This window comes from Trifolium pratense, linkage group LG3, assembly GCF_020283565.1.
Source record: "Trifolium pratense cultivar HEN17-A07 linkage group LG3, ARS_RC_1.1, whole genome shotgun sequence".
NCBI classification, from domain to species: domain Eukaryota; kingdom Viridiplantae; phylum Streptophyta; class Magnoliopsida; order Fabales; family Fabaceae; genus Trifolium; species Trifolium pratense.
This window is the reverse complement of record NC_060061.1, coordinates 46413183-46429575: the sequence shown is the minus strand read 5'-3', so window position 1 is coordinate 46429575 and position 16393 is coordinate 46413183. Positions and strand designations below refer to the sequence as shown.

At 33.8% G+C, this 16393-nt stretch overlaps 2 protein-coding genes across 4 annotated transcripts; one reads left to right on the top strand and one right to left on the bottom strand.

Moving 5' to 3' along the window:
* The first annotated feature begins 1553 nt into the window (after nt 1-1553).
* On the top strand, nt 1554-8306 carry LOC123917153 (probable dipeptidyl-peptidase 5). Of its 2 annotated transcripts, XM_045968803.1 has the most exons (18): nt 1554-2025; nt 2644-2831; nt 2991-3095; nt 3205-3276; nt 3396-3543; nt 4002-4084; nt 4181-4236; nt 4597-4733; nt 4830-4923; nt 5015-5080; nt 5491-5713; nt 5952-6053; nt 6144-6229; nt 6307-6429; nt 6916-6985; nt 7116-7207; nt 7715-7819; nt 7905-8306. In XM_045968803.1, the coding sequence occupies exons 1-18, from the start codon at nt 1679-1681 to the stop codon at nt 8022-8024; spliced, it is 2217 nt and encodes a 738-aa protein (XP_045824759.1). In that variant the 5' UTR covers nt 1554-1678; the 3' UTR covers nt 8025-8306. The 2 variants fall into 2 exon arrangements, with proteins under 2 accessions (XP_045824759.1, XP_045824758.1); XM_045968802.1 differs by having other exon boundaries at nt 1587-2025; nt 5952-6229.
* A 1727-nt stretch (nt 8307-10033) lies between these two features.
* LOC123917152 lies at nt 10034-14709 on the bottom strand. Of its 2 annotated transcripts, none has more exons than XM_045968800.1 (3): nt 14001-14709; nt 12715-12843; nt 10034-11972 (listed from the first exon to the last, which is right to left on the bottom strand). In XM_045968800.1, the coding sequence occupies exons 1-3, from the start codon at nt 14394-14396 to the stop codon at nt 10416-10418; spliced, it is 2082 nt and encodes a 693-aa protein (XP_045824756.1). In that variant the 5' UTR covers nt 14397-14709; the 3' UTR covers nt 10034-10415. The 2 variants fall into 2 exon arrangements, with proteins under 2 accessions (XP_045824756.1, XP_045824755.1); XM_045968799.1 differs by having other exon boundaries at nt 12715-12846; nt 14001-14636.
* Between the last annotated feature and the right edge of the window lie 1684 nt (nt 14710-16393).

Sequence of the window (16393 nt, the reverse complement as noted above, 5' to 3'; positions counted from 1 at the left end):
TCTTTTTGAGCCGGCGCGGAGACCTATGGTCTTCGTTCCGCCTTATCTTTGCTCTTTGTCAGTGTGAAGTTGCTAGCATAATCTGGTAAGCAGCGAGTTTTCTATCCTCAGAGGTTCCGATCACGCTAGTCTAGAACATCTTCCGACCGTTGGCTGCTTGCTCTCTAGACTCCTGGAACGACTTCCTTTGAGTTGCATCGAAGAGAGTCTCTTTATAAGCAAGTTTCTATCGAAGAGAATCATTATTCGTAAGTCCCTATGTGTAAAAGTTGTCTAATCAAATCAAAAGGACGAAAACCTTTTGCATCCCTCCATCCTAGATCTCTAGGAACAAGGTTGACAACAACACCATTAATCGAACGAGTCGGGATGAGAATCTCACATGGTGTCGTTCCTTTGATGGACATGTGAGATTCTCGTTCTTATTCCCGTTAGCTGGTAGAGCATGACTACGATCGATGGGATTGGTATAACCACAAATCTTTTATTTGCTTTGTTTACGGCTGGCCTTACTTAAATAGGAGTTTATGCTTCTTGCTAGCTTGCTTTGGGCAGAAAGACCCCAGGAAAGAAAAGATAAGGCAATTTAATTCTCATCCGCCCTTGCCTACGAGTTTAGGAGCAACTTCATCTTGCGCCTCCCTCTAGATAATGGTTAAGAAAAAATATAGTGATATAATTTTAAAAGTAATACATTTAATACTTAGAATTAAAAAAAGTATTTTCTACTTAAAACTTTTATTGTAGGCTTAAATGCAGTTTTGGCCCCCCAAGTTTCACAATTGCTTGATTTTGGTCCCCCACATTTTAATTGCTTGATTTTAACCCCCTAAGTTTCACAATTGCTTGATTTTAACCCTCCAAGTTTCAATTGCTCGATTTTGGCCCCCCAAGTTTACCCCCTTTTGCATTTGCTAGCCCCCCGTTGAATATTTTGATTAAAAATTGGTTATGTGGCATTTTAAAATTAAATAAGTATTTAAAAATAAATAAATAAATTACAAATTGTTTTTTAAAAACTAAATTATAAAATATTTTTTTTATTATATGTAGTTTGTAAAATAATTTTGTTATATAAAAAAGTAAAAAAAACATTTTATGAATTATTTTTTAAAAACTTTGTAAACTTTTTTTAAAATAAAAAATAATTATTAAACTTTTTATTAAAAAAACAATTTTTAATACATTTTTATAAAAGCAAATATTATTATTTTTTAATTAAAACATATTTTTAATTTTTTTAAAATGTCACACAAGCAATTTATAGTCAAAAAAGTCAACGGAGGGCTAGCAAATGCAAAAGGGGGTAAACTTGGAGGGCTAAAATCAAGCAATTGTGAAACTTAGAGGGTTAAAATCAAGCAATTGAAATGTGGGGGCCAAAATCAAGCAATTGTGAAACTTGAGGGACCAAAACTGCATTTAAGCCTTTATTGTATTGTCTATCTCCAGAAAGGTCACTTGGTTGAGGACTTGTTCAACAGTCTAAAGAAACTCGATTCATAACCCGACACAAAAAAAAAAAAACTTTTATTTTATTTTTACTTATTTTTATTTCTTTAACCATTATCCGAACACTATTTTTTAGCATGATCATTGTAGACAATAATCCTCTCTAAACCTATGCAGCATGAGCATGACACACGAAGCAACAATGAAATAACAAGATCATGGTTGAATGGCCACGTTAGCTAGTGTTGCTGTTCTCACTCTCACACATTATTCCAAGTGTTTTTTCACTCACACTCACAGATTCAACCATTTCAACACAACAACAAGGCGATTTCTCTCTTCCAAAACACCACATCAACGACGTCGTTTATGCTACTACACTACTTCCACAACAAAGGTAATGGCTTCTTCAATAACTCCATCAGATTCTGATACAATCAATGCCCCTTATGGTTCTTGGAAATCACCCATCACTGCTGATGTCGTCTCCGGCGCTTCCAAGAGACTTGGTGGTACTGCTGTTGATGGCCGTGGTCGTCTCATTTGGTTGGAATCACGTCCAACTGAATCAGGGTAAGTTTCATTCACCCTTTTGCTTAAGAAAAGCACTTTTGGATAAGTTGGAAGTGGAAAAGCTGAAAATTTTGATCTTTTCGAGTTTCTAAGGTGACCCTTTTGGCCATTAAGGGTTTTATTGGATACACAATTTAATTAAGCACTTATAATATAAGCGATTATCATACTTATCTACTATAAATTATTTCTATAACAAAAAAAAGTCAAACTTTTTGGATGTTTTGATGTAAACAACTTAATTAAGCACTTATGCTATAAGCAGTTATCACACTTATGTATAAGTTATTTCTATAACAAAAAAAGTCAAACTTTTTGAATGTTTTGATATTCAACAACCTAATTAAGCACTTATGCTATCAGCAGTTATCACACTTATGTATAAGTTATTTCTATAACAAAAAAAAGTCAAACTTTTTGGATGTTTTGATATAAGCTATAAGATTTTCATAAGCTTTCCCACAGAGTTTATGGAAATACCCTGAAAATAGCTTATGAACATATCCTAAGCTGTTTCCATAAGCTCCTTGAAACAGTTTCATAAGTGCTTATGCCGGTAGATAAACTCAAATAAGCCAATCCAAAATGTCCTAACTCAAAGTTTTGTTTTTATTTCAGACGGGCAGTTCTTGTTCTTGAGCCGGAAAATCCAGGGGGTGAGGCTGTGGATATTACTCCAAAGGATTTTGGAGTGAGAACATTGGCTCAAGAATATGGTGGTGGTGCTTTCACTGTTTCAGGAGATATTGTCTTTTTTGCAAATTACAAGGATCAGAGATTATACAAACAATCCATCAATTCTCTTGGTGAGCAAACATCTGTTTTCGTTCACTCCCCAAAATTCATATTTTCCAATGTTTATATGTTTAGCTGTATTATAATTGACATGAAATGACACTTGCTTTTGTTCCCCTTTGATATATTGTCTTACTCCACTTTTTGTGTGTGCGCCTTTTCTCTTGCAGATGTGCCTCCAATACCTCTCACTCCGGATTATGGTGGACCGGTTGTAAGCTATGCAGATGGAGTATTGGATACACGCTTTAACCGTTTTATTGCTGTAAGGGAAGGTAAGTGGTTAAGAATTACTCTATCCTTGAGGTTTATCTTAGAATGCTCCCATTGCGTTTTTTACTTTTTAAATAATTCATTTATTTCGACACCAATGTATATTGCTAGATCGTAGGGAGAGCAGTCAAAATCCACCTGCAACTATTGTATCTATAGCACTTGGCAGCAAGGATGTTAAAGGTAATAATTTCCTCCTTGATAGTGAGTTTAACCTCTGGAGGGGTTTAATGAAAACTGCAGATTATGTATTTATTTAGTGCTTGTTTTCATTACGTCTGACTGTATTGTGTGACTTTCAGAACCAGAAGTACTAGTTGGTGGGAGTGATTTCTATGCTTTCCCACGTCTAGACCCTAAAAGTGAAAGAATAGCATGGATACAGTGGAGTCATCCCAACATGCAGTGGGATAAATCAGAACTTTGGGTTGGCTATATTTCTGAAAATGGGTGAGCAGAATTCTTTACCTTTGTTTGACTTGTTTTAGAATTAAGAAAATTTGCTTGCCCTATATATGATTTCTTCAAATATGAAAAGTTGATACTTTTGCAGATATATAGTTGTTTTCTGAATCATATAACACATATTTTGTTGATTAAGTATATAGTGCTTCCTCTGAATATCCTTAATAAAAAGAAGTGATTACTTGATTTGTATCCACTTCTCAAGTCTCAACTAGTACACTACTTTGAGGTTGTTGGTGTCGATATTCTTGGCGACTTTCATATACACTGTTTTAGACTTTTAGTAAAGCCTTGTGCATAGACTTTATTCCTTCATTTCGGCTCTTATTTTTTCTCTTGGATCTAGTTTTCAAGGTCCATATAATAGTATATGTTACTGTGTCTTATTATATGTACATGTCACATTTCAACTTGAAGCTTAATCATCTCATGTTCCGATGCAGAGAGATCTACAAGCGTGTTTGTGTTGCTGGGTATGATCCTTCAGTTGTGGAGTCTCCAACTGAGCCCAAGTGGTCTTCTGATGGTACTTAATTTAGGCATTTTATGTAATTTATGTAACGCCAAAAAAAAGTCTGTGTATTCTTGTTTAATATACATATTTTTTATTTTAACTATGCAGGGGAACTTTTTTTCATCACGGATAGGGAAAGTGGTTTTTGGAATCTTCATAAATGGGTAATTTTATTTCACAGTTATTCATTCCTGCTTGCCATGAATTATATATAGTTTTTTAATTAACATATATAGTTTTTTAATTAAATTTTGTTCTTCTATATTGATAAATGTAAATAAATACTTTGTGTAATTTTAAATTCATAAGGAAATTATGCACTCTAGTCAACTACTTTTGTTTAAAATGCTATTGGTTGATAAATTTTAATTTTCATCATTTTCCGTTTGTCTCGGATTCCTTTGTTCGGTAAGATGATAGTGACAAATAATTTGATTGCAAGCATGTTTGATTGCTTTTTTTTACTGGACATGCAAATTTATTAATTATTTACATTTTTTTCTAACTTATTCAATATGTTACAGATTGAGTCAGAAAATAAGGTTGTGCCTGTTTATTCTTTGGAAGCTGAGTTTGCAAGGCCACTATGGATTTTTGGTAATAATTCTTATGAATTTGTGAAAAGTCCTAAACAGAGAAACTTAATTGCTTGCAGTTACAGGTGATTGATTCTAAGTCTACGACTTATCTGTCTCTTTTCATCTTTTCTCTCACGCAATCTTGTACAATCAATTCAATGGTTTGGTTGTGTATGCAGGCAGAAGGGAAAGTCATATCTTGGAATTATTGATGATGCGCAGGGCTCAAACCTAACCGTGCTTGATATCCCTTTCACAGATATCGAAAACATTGTAATTTTTATAATTGTTTCTTTGCCTTCTTTGTGTCTAAATAAAAAATTCACACAATAATATTCTTAATTGTGCAATCATACCGTTGCAGACTTCTGGTACTGGTTGCCTATTTCTGGAAGGAGCGTCTGCAGTTCTTCCATCATCAGTGGCCAAGGTGATTCCTTCTTTCCCCCACAGTTCTGCTGTTTAAGTTCATGAGATGTCAGCTCAGTGGCAAGAGCTTGACTTTGTAACTTCAAGGAGTAGATTTCAAAGTCAAAGCTGTAAAATGGTCATTGGTGCCACCGTAGTTAATAATTTCCCTGTCCCCATTTTTTTTCAAAGTTATTTCGCTTCAACCAAGACATTGGCTCAAGTGGTTAATGAGCTCTCCCTAGGACGAATCGTTCGGAAGAACCTGAGTTCGATTCCTGGTGGGAAGAATTATTGGCCAGAGTGCCGGACTTTACTTACCTCACGGCCGAACTTTGGATTACTGGGGCTCCCTTCCCCTGAGAACCAGAGGGTTAATACAAAAATAAAAGTTATTTCAGTTCACCCCTGATATTTCTCTTGCTTTTTCAGGTGACTTTAGATGACAATAAATCAAAAGTAGTTGACTTCAATATTATTTGGTCCTCCTCGCCGGATAGTTTAAAATATAGTTCGTACATCAGTAAGCCAGAGCTGATTGAATTCCCAACTGAAGTTCCTGGTCAAAATGCTTATGCATACTTTTATCCACCTTCTAATCCTAACTACCAAGCCATTGAGGGAGAAAAGCCTCCGCTATTATTGAAGAGCCATGGTAAATCTTCGTCTTGTAAGAATTATCGCATTCTAGTTCATTTGGCCACTTGGGGAGTGGGATCTTCCCTCTGGAACCAAAATTCATATCTGTTTTACTGCTCTCCTAGCTCTCATGTTCGCACCCGTGATTTTTGGCAGTCTTTATATTATATTTTGTAGTTTCTCATTTTGACAAATATAGCATCGGTTATCTCAACGGCTGACAAGTGTTATGTTATTTTATTCGAATATTTCAGGAGGACCAACAGCTGAAACACGCGGAGTTTTAAATTTGAGCATTCAGTACTGGACTAGTCGGGGTTGGGCATTCGCTGATGTTAATTACGGGGGAAGCACCGGTTTGTTTCTAGCCTTTTTTTGTTGTCGCTCGTTTCTTGCCTTGCCTACAAAACAATGTTCTGAATTATATAATGCATGTTATTTGGAAGGTTATGGCAGGGAGTACAGGGATCGGCTTATAGGGCGCTGGGGAATAGTGGATGTCAATGACTGTTGTAGTTGTGCTACATATTTGGTAATTATTTTTGTGTCATACATTTGTGGTTGATGGATATATTGCAAGAGTGGTTATATATATAATCTATTATACAGGTGGACAGTGGAAAAGTTGACGGGGAGCGGCTGTGTATAACAGGAGGCTCTGCTGGTGGATATACCACCTTAGCTGCACTAGCTTTTAAAGATACTTTTAAGGCTGGGGCTTCTTTGTATGGTGTAAGTTCATCTTCCTACTCTTCATGGAGTTTCCCAATTGTCATCAATTCCCATAATTTTAGGATGTTTTGAACATTTTTTTTTGGTTACCACTTAATTAAGATAAGAAATCACTAATAAATATAAGAATGTGATGAACAGTTTTTCCCTCTCATCTTTAATATTCTTCTAAGTTGTGGTTAGTTTTATTCAGTGTTGTAAATTGCAGATCGCAAAAACTAGCTGTTTGTTCAATATTTGCTACACTATAGCGCTTTAGCTGCAATTTGACAACCCTTTATACTAAACTGCATATCACAGAACAATAACAGTTTGTCCAAATTCTACTATGATACGGTGCTATATCCACTATTTGACAACACTGGTTTTAATAATCCATTTAATGGCTTATAGCTACAAAACTGGTTATAATAACTTATATGGAAAATTCAGATTAAATTGTTCTCCTGACATTGTAATTAATTTGTCAATTGGTCTCTCAAACAGGTAGCCGACTTGAAGTTATTGATAGAAGAAACTCATAAATTTGAATCTCACTACCTTCATAATCTAGTTGGTAAGTTAACGACGATCACATGAGGGAACTCTTATTTGTTTCGGTTATTTGTTTCATTTGGAGCCATTGCATCATGTTGCTCTTTTATTTGTTTTATTTGGTGTTCAGTCTATCTTTTAACTGATTGCAGGAGGTGAGAAGGAGTGGTTCGAAAGATCCCCAATCAATCACATTGATAAATTTTCTTGTCCCATTATTTTATTTCAAGGATTGGAGGACAAGGTTAGTAACAAAGCTAGTAAACCTTCAATTTAGTTCCCAAACTATATAAATCTAATAAATAGGCCATAAATTTTTCGCAATCTATCAAGTTAGTCCCTCAGTTACTTTCATAATAGGAGAGAGTGATAGTTTAGAGACTAACTTGATAGATTGATAATAGTTTATTAGGGACTATTTATTATATAGGTATATCTAGCTCAGGGACCAAATAGGAGAGAGAGTGATAATTTAGGGATCGATTAAATGTTTACGCTTTTTAATACTACCTCTGGTCCTTTTTATAAGAGACAACTGAGTCAACAAAAGTTGATGTATTTGGTTCATAATATAGTTCAAATACATCAATTTTTATCGACTCAATTGTCTCTTATATAAAGGACCGGAGGGAGTACCCTATTTCCATATTAAAAACTTAGGACTCTAGAGTGTAAACTGTTAGCCTATATATAAATCTAGTTAAACTAATTGACAAATTTCAGCTCGTTTAATAAGTTCTACACATTGCAGGTTGTGCCGCCGAGTCAAGCTCGCAAAATTTACCAGGCTTTGAAGGAAAAAGGTGTGCCAGTTGCTCTTATTGAGTATGAAGGAGAACAACATGGTTTCCGAAAGGTACATGCTGTTTTAATTACTTTAAAAAATGAAGTTTATGTAGGAAATAGTAACTATATGCACTAACCTAATGAGTTGGATATAGGCTGAGAACATTAAGTATACACTTGAACAACAAATGGTTTTCTTTGCGCGATTGATTGGGCGCTTCAATGTTGCTGATGATATAACTCCCGTCAAAATTGACAACTTCGATCGAGAATGACTTTTCTAGAGGTAGCTCTGCTTGTAACTATTGCATCGATGATGTTCTCCTGCCACAGCACCAACTACCCTCATAGTTGTTTGTAGACATTTTTCGAAGAGTGTGCATTGCAGAGTTTCTACTACATTTTCTCAAATCTTGATTGTAGTTCAATTGAGTCTCGAGTTCGGTATCTGATTATGATCTCATATTTTGAACCATTTCTGAAATGTGTGGCACAAAGTTGGTAATGAATCATAAACCTTAAAGATTTAAAGTATTATGGTTACAAAGTTGCAATAATATTACTCCCTCATATAATTATGCGATGGTGAAATCCGTCGAAGACCAGTTCTCAGTAAGAACTTACTAAGCAACTCAATGATAGTTCCTAGCTATGGGTCCGTTTGTTTTAGATTAAAAAAAAAAAACATTTTTGATGTTTTTACTTATGTTTGTTTGTAAGCTTCTCTCAAAAATCGGTTTATTATGTTGAAAATGAAATAGTTATTTTGATTAGCTTTTGAAATCTCATAAGAGAAGTTTAATAATCATAGATTTGAAGATAATCTTACAAGAGAAATAAGCCTGGGAGTTTGATTTTTTTTTTTAAAAAAATCCTTAAAATTCAGGAGTGTGAATCGGTAGATTTCCGGTGGAGTTCGAGGTTGTATTTCGTTGATTCTGGTTTCCGATCTAAACGAGTGCATGAAATACACTCTATATATATAGTACAAACTACTAAATTTTAACTAACTCTATTTCTAATCTATAGGAAATGTTTTTTCTAAAAGGAAAATATATAGGAAAAGTATAAATATGTGGCTACTTTATGCAAAGCCTAAATTATTTCCCCGCTTTTCTCTCTTTATTTGATTTTCATCTTGTCATATAGTAGGTTTAAATTATTCAAATAAATATTTTTTTTTAAAAAAAAAAAGAAATACAAAACCAATGTTATAATACTTATGTTTTCTTAAATAATAATTTATTTGTATAAATTCAATTTATTCTGAAAATGAATTGTCTGTGGCCAAGGTTATCGTGGTTGGTGATATACCTTATTGTATTAAACACATTTTGATTAAAGAAATTTTATAAATTTGTTTTCATCGACAAACACAAAACTTATCGTGGTTGATGATGAAGTAATCCTTTCAACTTAAGAATGTATCCTATCTACTTAGATATTTTTTTTGAATAATATCACTTAGATATTTATACAAATGATATCTAAATGATAAGATATATTAAATTAACCGTCAAAAATATATATATATATATATATATATATATATATATATATATATATATATATTAAATGTGTGTAATTTCTTCATATTGTAAGTGCATTATTTTTGCTTGGTAGGGATGACCGCGGTTCGATCCCCCGTAACTGTGATCGAGAGGGGGCTGTAACCACTTGATGTCAGAACTGATCCCCGAATCGATCCCCCGCAACTGCGATCGAGAGGGGGCTGGAACCACTTGATGCCAGAACTGATCCCCGAACCAGATTCAACTGGTGGTGAAAAACCAAAAAAAAAGTGCATTATTTTTTGTTTTATCAACTGTACTCAGGGAAAGAGAACCTAGACAAACATGTGTATTAAGCCAAGAGATTAGTAACATCCACATATTATTCAATCTCCAATAACCGAACTCGGATATCAGCCAACAGTTTTCAAGTTCAAAACATATTTATACTTTTCTTATATATCTTCATTTTAAAAATAAAAAACATTTTCTATATAGTTAGCATTTCATCCCTTTAATTTACTAAACTACTAGTATTATTTTTGGGTACAAAATTTATTAAACTATACTTAAATTATTAATCATAAAACAACAGGCAAGAAAAACTATCCCTCGTCATCATTCCAATGGACAGTGAGACAGGAGAAGTGGTCCCTGACTCATTGTTCAGGTATAAAGTTTCATCCCTTTAAAGATTTTCCAGTCCTAGGATACTTGCTGAAATCATACTCTGTCTGTACTACTAAAATCCATGCACGTGATAGAAAATACAATTATGGAAAAGAAAATACTATCATTTATACTTTATGTTGATCTAGTTTCCTGCATATTTGTCCTCAGACTTAATAATGATACAACAAAAGCAACATGCTTCTCATAGTTTTCATTACACAAAATGAAGCAAGGCCAGATCATGATATAGATTACAAAACTAGCTATTTCCTAAGAGATTATTATCTTTGCTTAATGAGTGAAAATGAAGAATTAAAACATGGTTAAATACTACACGAAAATTGCATTTATTTATGACCCTCCATCATTTCTGAGCAGTATTTTTGAAAGCAGCATATTTTTACTCCCACAATTCAAAACTAGATGCTGCATGTGTGTCATTCTTCAGTTGTGCAAATGAGCAATCTTTGGCTAAGTTTACATCTAGATCTTCTGTTTCAGAACATGGCGCAGCTGAAACTTGTTGCTTTCCATCCTAGCTTCCATAAGTCTGGCTTTCAAGCTACCCTTTGGTCCTGTGCGAGGAATGCATCCTTTCATGCCTCGATTATGCACACTTCCTGAATCGGGAGAACTTAACTGGCATAAAATGTCTTGAGGGCTTAGTCCACTTTTATCAAGTCCCCATTCGGGAGACATGATGCTCCCATTAGATACCTTTCCGTTTGAAAGCCGCCCATTCATTCCGTCCATAGAGATTATCTTGTAATTATCCTCATGCGTTGGTCCTGATCTCCAAAGCCTTGCTATGGATGATATTCTCTTTGATTGCTTAGTTGGTACCGAACAGACTTCACTTATTTCAGTTAATGGGGTCTCTTCACCTGCATTTCCTTCCCAATCAATCACACTCATCCCTGACACATTGCTCTCTCGACCTTTCTTAGTCACCGAAGGGGCACTCCCTTCTGGTGAATAACTTGATCCTTGATCTTCAACATGGCTCACGGTTTCCCATCCACTTTCATCCTCTTCTATATCACAGTTGTTATCGATATATATGTCAGAACGTCTCTGAAAGCCTTTCTTACTTACCGAGTTGGCTTCGGGACTAACCGTGTGAATCTTTGAGGCATGACTCACTGGAGAGTAAGCAATGCATGATTCGGTCTCCCTATCATTAGGTTCACCAGAATTTACATCTTCAAAAATGGCAAAAATATCATCTGGATTAGATGGCTCATAGGAAAATCCCTTGATGTCTTGAATGTTCACAGCAGCTACAGCTTGTTGAAGTGATTGTGCCTCTCTGATCTCCTTAGTATCTGAGTTCACATTTATTGACTTGAGAAAGGTTTCCAAATATGCTACAAGTTCATTCATCTGTGAATACTTTTCGTCAAGAGCAACTTTTGCATCTATCAATTTCATATGAACTCGTTCTTCACGCCATACTTCAGCCATCTGTAACATTCTTCTCTCCTCTTCCATTTCTTCCCTAAGTTGCATACACTCTCTCTTTAACGTTTCAACTTCAGCCTTGTCTTCTCCAATTTCCTTAGCAAGCTCGTCACATACTTCTTCAATCAATTCTCTGGCCTTCCTTTCCTTCTCAAAGTCCTGCATGCAGCGTTTTGCTAATAACTTAGCATCAGTCAATTCATTAACCAACCTCGAATTGACAATTTCAACCCTCTGACGACTTTTCCTTTCTCGATTCAGATCTGATTTAATGTCATCAACATATGCACGGATTTTCTCATGTTCTTTGCTTCTCCACGAGGCTCTCTCCTCGTTGACTTTCTTTAAGAAATGCTCAAGTTTCTTTTTGGATGAATGGCGTTCAGTCTCGAGCTCCTGAATCCGCACACGAGCCTGCTCTAATTCAGCTTCAAGAGCAGAAACAGTGCTATCCTTTTGGTCAGGAAGTTTCATCTGGCTGTAGATATCCTGCACCTCATCTGATGTTTTCAAACTAACAGGATCCCACTTTGTCATTCCCTCCATTGCAGTAGAGGAAAACTGGAAGGAAGGGTCAAGCTGCAGAAGAACAAAGAAGGTTTAACATTAGCATTTTAATTTAATTGTTTACTTTACTCTTTCACTTTTGAGGGTATAAGTTACACACTTTTGAACTCTTTCCTTAACCAAAAAAAAACCTTTTTTTCCCTGGCTGATAAAGTGATAATTGTAAATGCTATTTTTACACATAGGTTTGCCGTAGCATGGATCTAAGCAACACTAAATTTCATTTCTCAACTACAAGAAATACCATCCATCAGATCTATCTATATTTGAAAGTTCAACTTAGGTGGCTATCATATCATCCTGTTCGAGCAAATGCATGTACTGTGTGTATGGATTTGACATCTTGTCAAAATTAGTTGATCACAACCACATGCTGAAATATTACAGTTTGTTGTGTATCTAGTATATAGCCTAACCTTTATTTTTCAAAAGAAAAAAAGTATATAGCCTAACTTACTGAAATAGCATCTCTTTTCACAAAGCATACAGCTATCAACAACCAGAATTAAAAAGGTCATTAAGGAGTTTGTTAGAAAATAAGAAAATATTGTATAATATCTTGACATTATGTTAGAGTATATTAGTTTTTCTAGTAGGATAAGTTTTTATCCTATCATGCAGGAAAGGGTACATTTTTAATTCAGTCTTTGGTCTTTATCTTATTTTGGCCTTCACTCAATGATCTTCCATTATCCAGAGCCAATCTTGATTGTGATAGCTATACTTAAGAAATAAATAGGAAACATAATAATACCTCACAAAAATGTCCATCCTTTGTCCCAGAAATGGAACGGCGACTTTGTGATGGACTCTTCATATCATATCCGTGCATAACGCCATTTCGATTACTAAGATATGGGTGGTCTGCATAGCCAATTCCATTCTGCTGCATATAAGTTATGTTAGTTACTAACAGTGAAAAGCTATTAAATTTACAGAGCAAACAAACTGCCAAGATCTGAAAATAATGACAATGATCACATGACATTGGTATGCATCGAAAAACAAATAAAAAAACAATTTTTCTAAGATCAACATGGATTCAATTATAGTTATATACCTAATAGACTTGTAGAGTTCAGTTAAGGATCTAGTAAATAAGGAATACAATTCAGCAGATTGCACAGTTGAGTTATAGTTTAAGCATTGAAAGCATAGTTCAGAATTCAAATACATTTACACTATAAATATCATTAACAGCATTTATAACATGAATTGAATTATCTCAACAGACAAACCCTAATTAACTTCTTTAACTGCTTATACCAAAAAAAAACTTTAATTTTTACCAAAAACAATAAGCCATTATTGTTTTTGGTAAAAATTAAAGTTTTCTGCAGTAGACTTAAATCAATCATATTCATGAGCCAACAACTCAACACTTTTTAAGCTTCAAATCACATATTCCTTTATTCTTCCCTTTCAATGAAGATCGTGGATCAATATTACTCCAACACCCATCTTTTTATTCTTGAATATTCACTCATTAACAATCAATCATTTACTTCAAATTAACCCAAAGGTAATAGTACTCTAGAAAAAAAGGTATCATGGGAAGTAAAAGCTTAATAAAAGTACCACTCAAGACACAAAATAGAACATGCAGAATGATGAAAATTTGAAAAGGGATCGAATCTAAAAGGTCAAACTCAAACTTAAAAACTAAGCAACAACAAAAACCTTCAAAAAAGCATATTTGTGTGACTGTTTGGGAGAGCTTCCATAACCTGTTTTCATCTTATTTTTTTAAGCTCTCCAGGATAGCATATTAAAACACTTACCAGCTTATATGAAAAAAAATTGACTTTTTTTTTTTATCTTTTGTTATAGAAATGACTTATACACATAAGCACTTATATGATAAGTGATTATTAAGTTGTTTATCCACACATTGCCTAAAGACAAAACAAACTAGAGATTAGAATATAAAGCACAAATCTGAATCAAAACTCAAATTTCAAACAGAAATAGAAAATGCAAGCAACAAAACAAAAAACCCAAACAAATCTTCAATAAAAGAGAGGGTTTTTTTTTAATCACCTGAAGTCTCAAACCACCTCGAGTTCCACAATCACCAGCCACCGTAACCTCCGGCAACTGAAGCCGCCAAAGTCCAGCAGCAAGCTTCCTCGCCGAGACAATCACCGGCTGCTGCTCCCTTTTCCGGCAAACCTCCTCCACTGCATCACAACCACCACCACCAACACCGCCATTCTCCTCTCTTTCATCAGGGATCTTCAACTTCGAAGGAGTTTCAGGTCTACTCCGTCTTCCAGAAGAAGTACCACTTCTCCTCAAGCGGCTCCCCGGCGTCTTGAACTTCCGACGAGAAGTTCTCTGTTGAGGTCGAAGATCTGAATCATGAGAGTAGTTGGGAGCAATGCTCGCCGTGAAATGTGGTGGTTGTCGGTGAGATTCGCCGGAGATCTTCATCATCACCGGCGAGTATAAGCCATTTAAGAAATATATATATATAAAAGTAGTATCTGTTAATGTTTGATGAAATGCTTCAAAGAAAACAGAAACAGAAAATCTGAGTATGAAGTTGCGGTAACTGCGTGTGTGTGTGTGTGGAAGTTTGTGAGAAAATGGATTAGAAGAAGCGATTATTTGTTACTTTGTTTGTGTTTGTGATTGTGAAAGTTCTGAGTTGTGAGAAGAAAATGAGGCTTATGTATTGTGTACGGTCAACTTATTATCTATTTTTACCTTTTTTTGAGTAAAAATTGAATATTTTTTACCTTGGATTATCTTATGTAGAAGGACAAATCTTTATTATGTGTCTTTGAAGTATCTTGGTGATCTCATTTTTCTTACTAATGTTAATTAAAATACTAAAAACTAGAATTAGATTTGATATGATCAAAAATTCATCTAGTTAAGATGGATTTGGTCGTTTTATTAAGATTGGAGGATTTAAATTTAAAACATGTAGTTAGAAGACATTTGATCCTCTAATTAAAATAGAATGGTTTAAATTTAAAATAATTTAAGTAATAAGAATAAACTTGTTTTAAATTTGGATAGATTTCTCGTGACATTCAAACAAATCAATGTATGAAATTGTAGGTAAGTATTTGAACACGAACTTTTCAAAGATATTTTTTAGAATAATATTTTTGTTTTAAGTGTGAGTGATTAGTTCTGTATTATATGAATAAAAAAATATTATATATATAAGAGAGATGGCTCATATATATGATGTTTTAAGATTTTGAATAAAGATATATAATGTCTCATTCTCTTATCGTTTTGGATAATTGACTCATTATTATTTATAGAACTCCCTCGAACTCCTTAACATGGGAAACTGTCATGTGAAAAATTATACAAAATTTTGACAATGATTGATTACATTAGCTTTAAGTTAAAGTTCGTTGAATTTTGAGAAGATAATACTTGTTTTCTTTGTTTTTTTTTAACATAATCGTCCTGCTAGTTTTTTCAATTTTAAATTGATCCCTTAATTTTGTAACAGATTGCACTACTATCATTTTAATGTCCATTTGGTACAAAAATGATCATTTGGCTGTTTATTGAGTGACCTGACATATTATATATGCTTATGTGGTTGTTACAAAAATACTTGTATGGGCATTAGTTTAGATGATTTATATGTGTTTTGAAGGTTGTAAATGTAATTTCGTAAAATATAGACCATATTGTGCTTGATAGATGCTTTGTAAAATGAGTATTATTGTGGTATGATACTTGTAGTTGTTGGTAGGTAGTGATCTCTAAATGATCAAATGCTGCCAGTAGCAATAACGTTTGTTCAAGGGTAGCAATAACATAAACATTTTTGTAACAGATGGTCATTTAAAAAGATAATGGTGTAATATGTTACAAAGTTATAGGGCCAATTTGGTACTTATAAAAATTAAAATGACTAATTTGAAACTTTAAAAACTAAAAGAATTTATATGTTACAAACGTTAAATTTAAATGACCCCAAAATGCATTTGGCCTAAAATTTACTAAAGGTTGGTATGCTTTGTGTGATTTTTTATCAACTTCGATTTGGAGCATGGTTTAAGTTGGTTTATCTTTGGCCCAATGTGTTTTGAATGAATATAAACGACAAATTCGGTAATGAAGTAATTTACCCAACCCACAATCATTCGATGAGATTTATAATACAAAAAACTAATGTTCCAACATCAATAATGATGACAAAGAAGATAGATACTAATGTAACTTTAAATGTGGTGTATAAAGAAGTTTGTCGAAATATATAAACACATATATGTATCATATTTATATAACTTTTATTGTTACTATTATTTTAATAATACTTGTTTTAATTTTAAATTCAAGTGTCTAGTAAACTAAAAACTAAAGAACAAGAAAGTAAAGAAAATTTAGAATAAAATTGCTAGAACTTTGAAATAGATTACAAGGAAAAAGATGATTTTTTTTCTTTAGCATAAGGT

Excerpts from the sequence above, each read along its gene's own strand:
- LOC123917153 (XM_045968802.1), top strand. The coding sequence starts at position 1,679 with ATGGCCACGTTAGCTAGTGTTGCTGTTCTCACTCTCACACATTATTCC. Across the intron at positions 3,096-3,204 it reads TTTTATTGCTGTAAGGGAAG|ATCGTAGGGAGAGCAGTCAA; the intron begins GTAAGTGGTTAA and ends GTATATTGCTAG. Across the intron at positions 6,230-6,306 it reads GTAGTTGTGCTACATATTTG|GTGGACAGTGGAAAAGTTGA; the intron begins GTAATTATTTTT and ends TCTATTATACAG.
- LOC123917152 (XM_045968799.1), bottom strand. The coding sequence starts at position 14,396 with ATGATGAAGATCTCCGGCGAATCTCACCGACAACCACCACATTTCACG. Across the intron at positions 12,847-14,000 it reads GAGGTGGTTTGAGACTTCAG|CAGAATGGAATTGGCTATGC; the intron begins GTGATTAAAAAA and ends ACTTATATGCAG. Across the intron at positions 11,973-12,714 it reads AGGATGGACATTTTTGTGAG|CTTGACCCTTCCTTCCAGTT; the intron begins GTATTATTATGT and ends GTTCTTCTGCAG.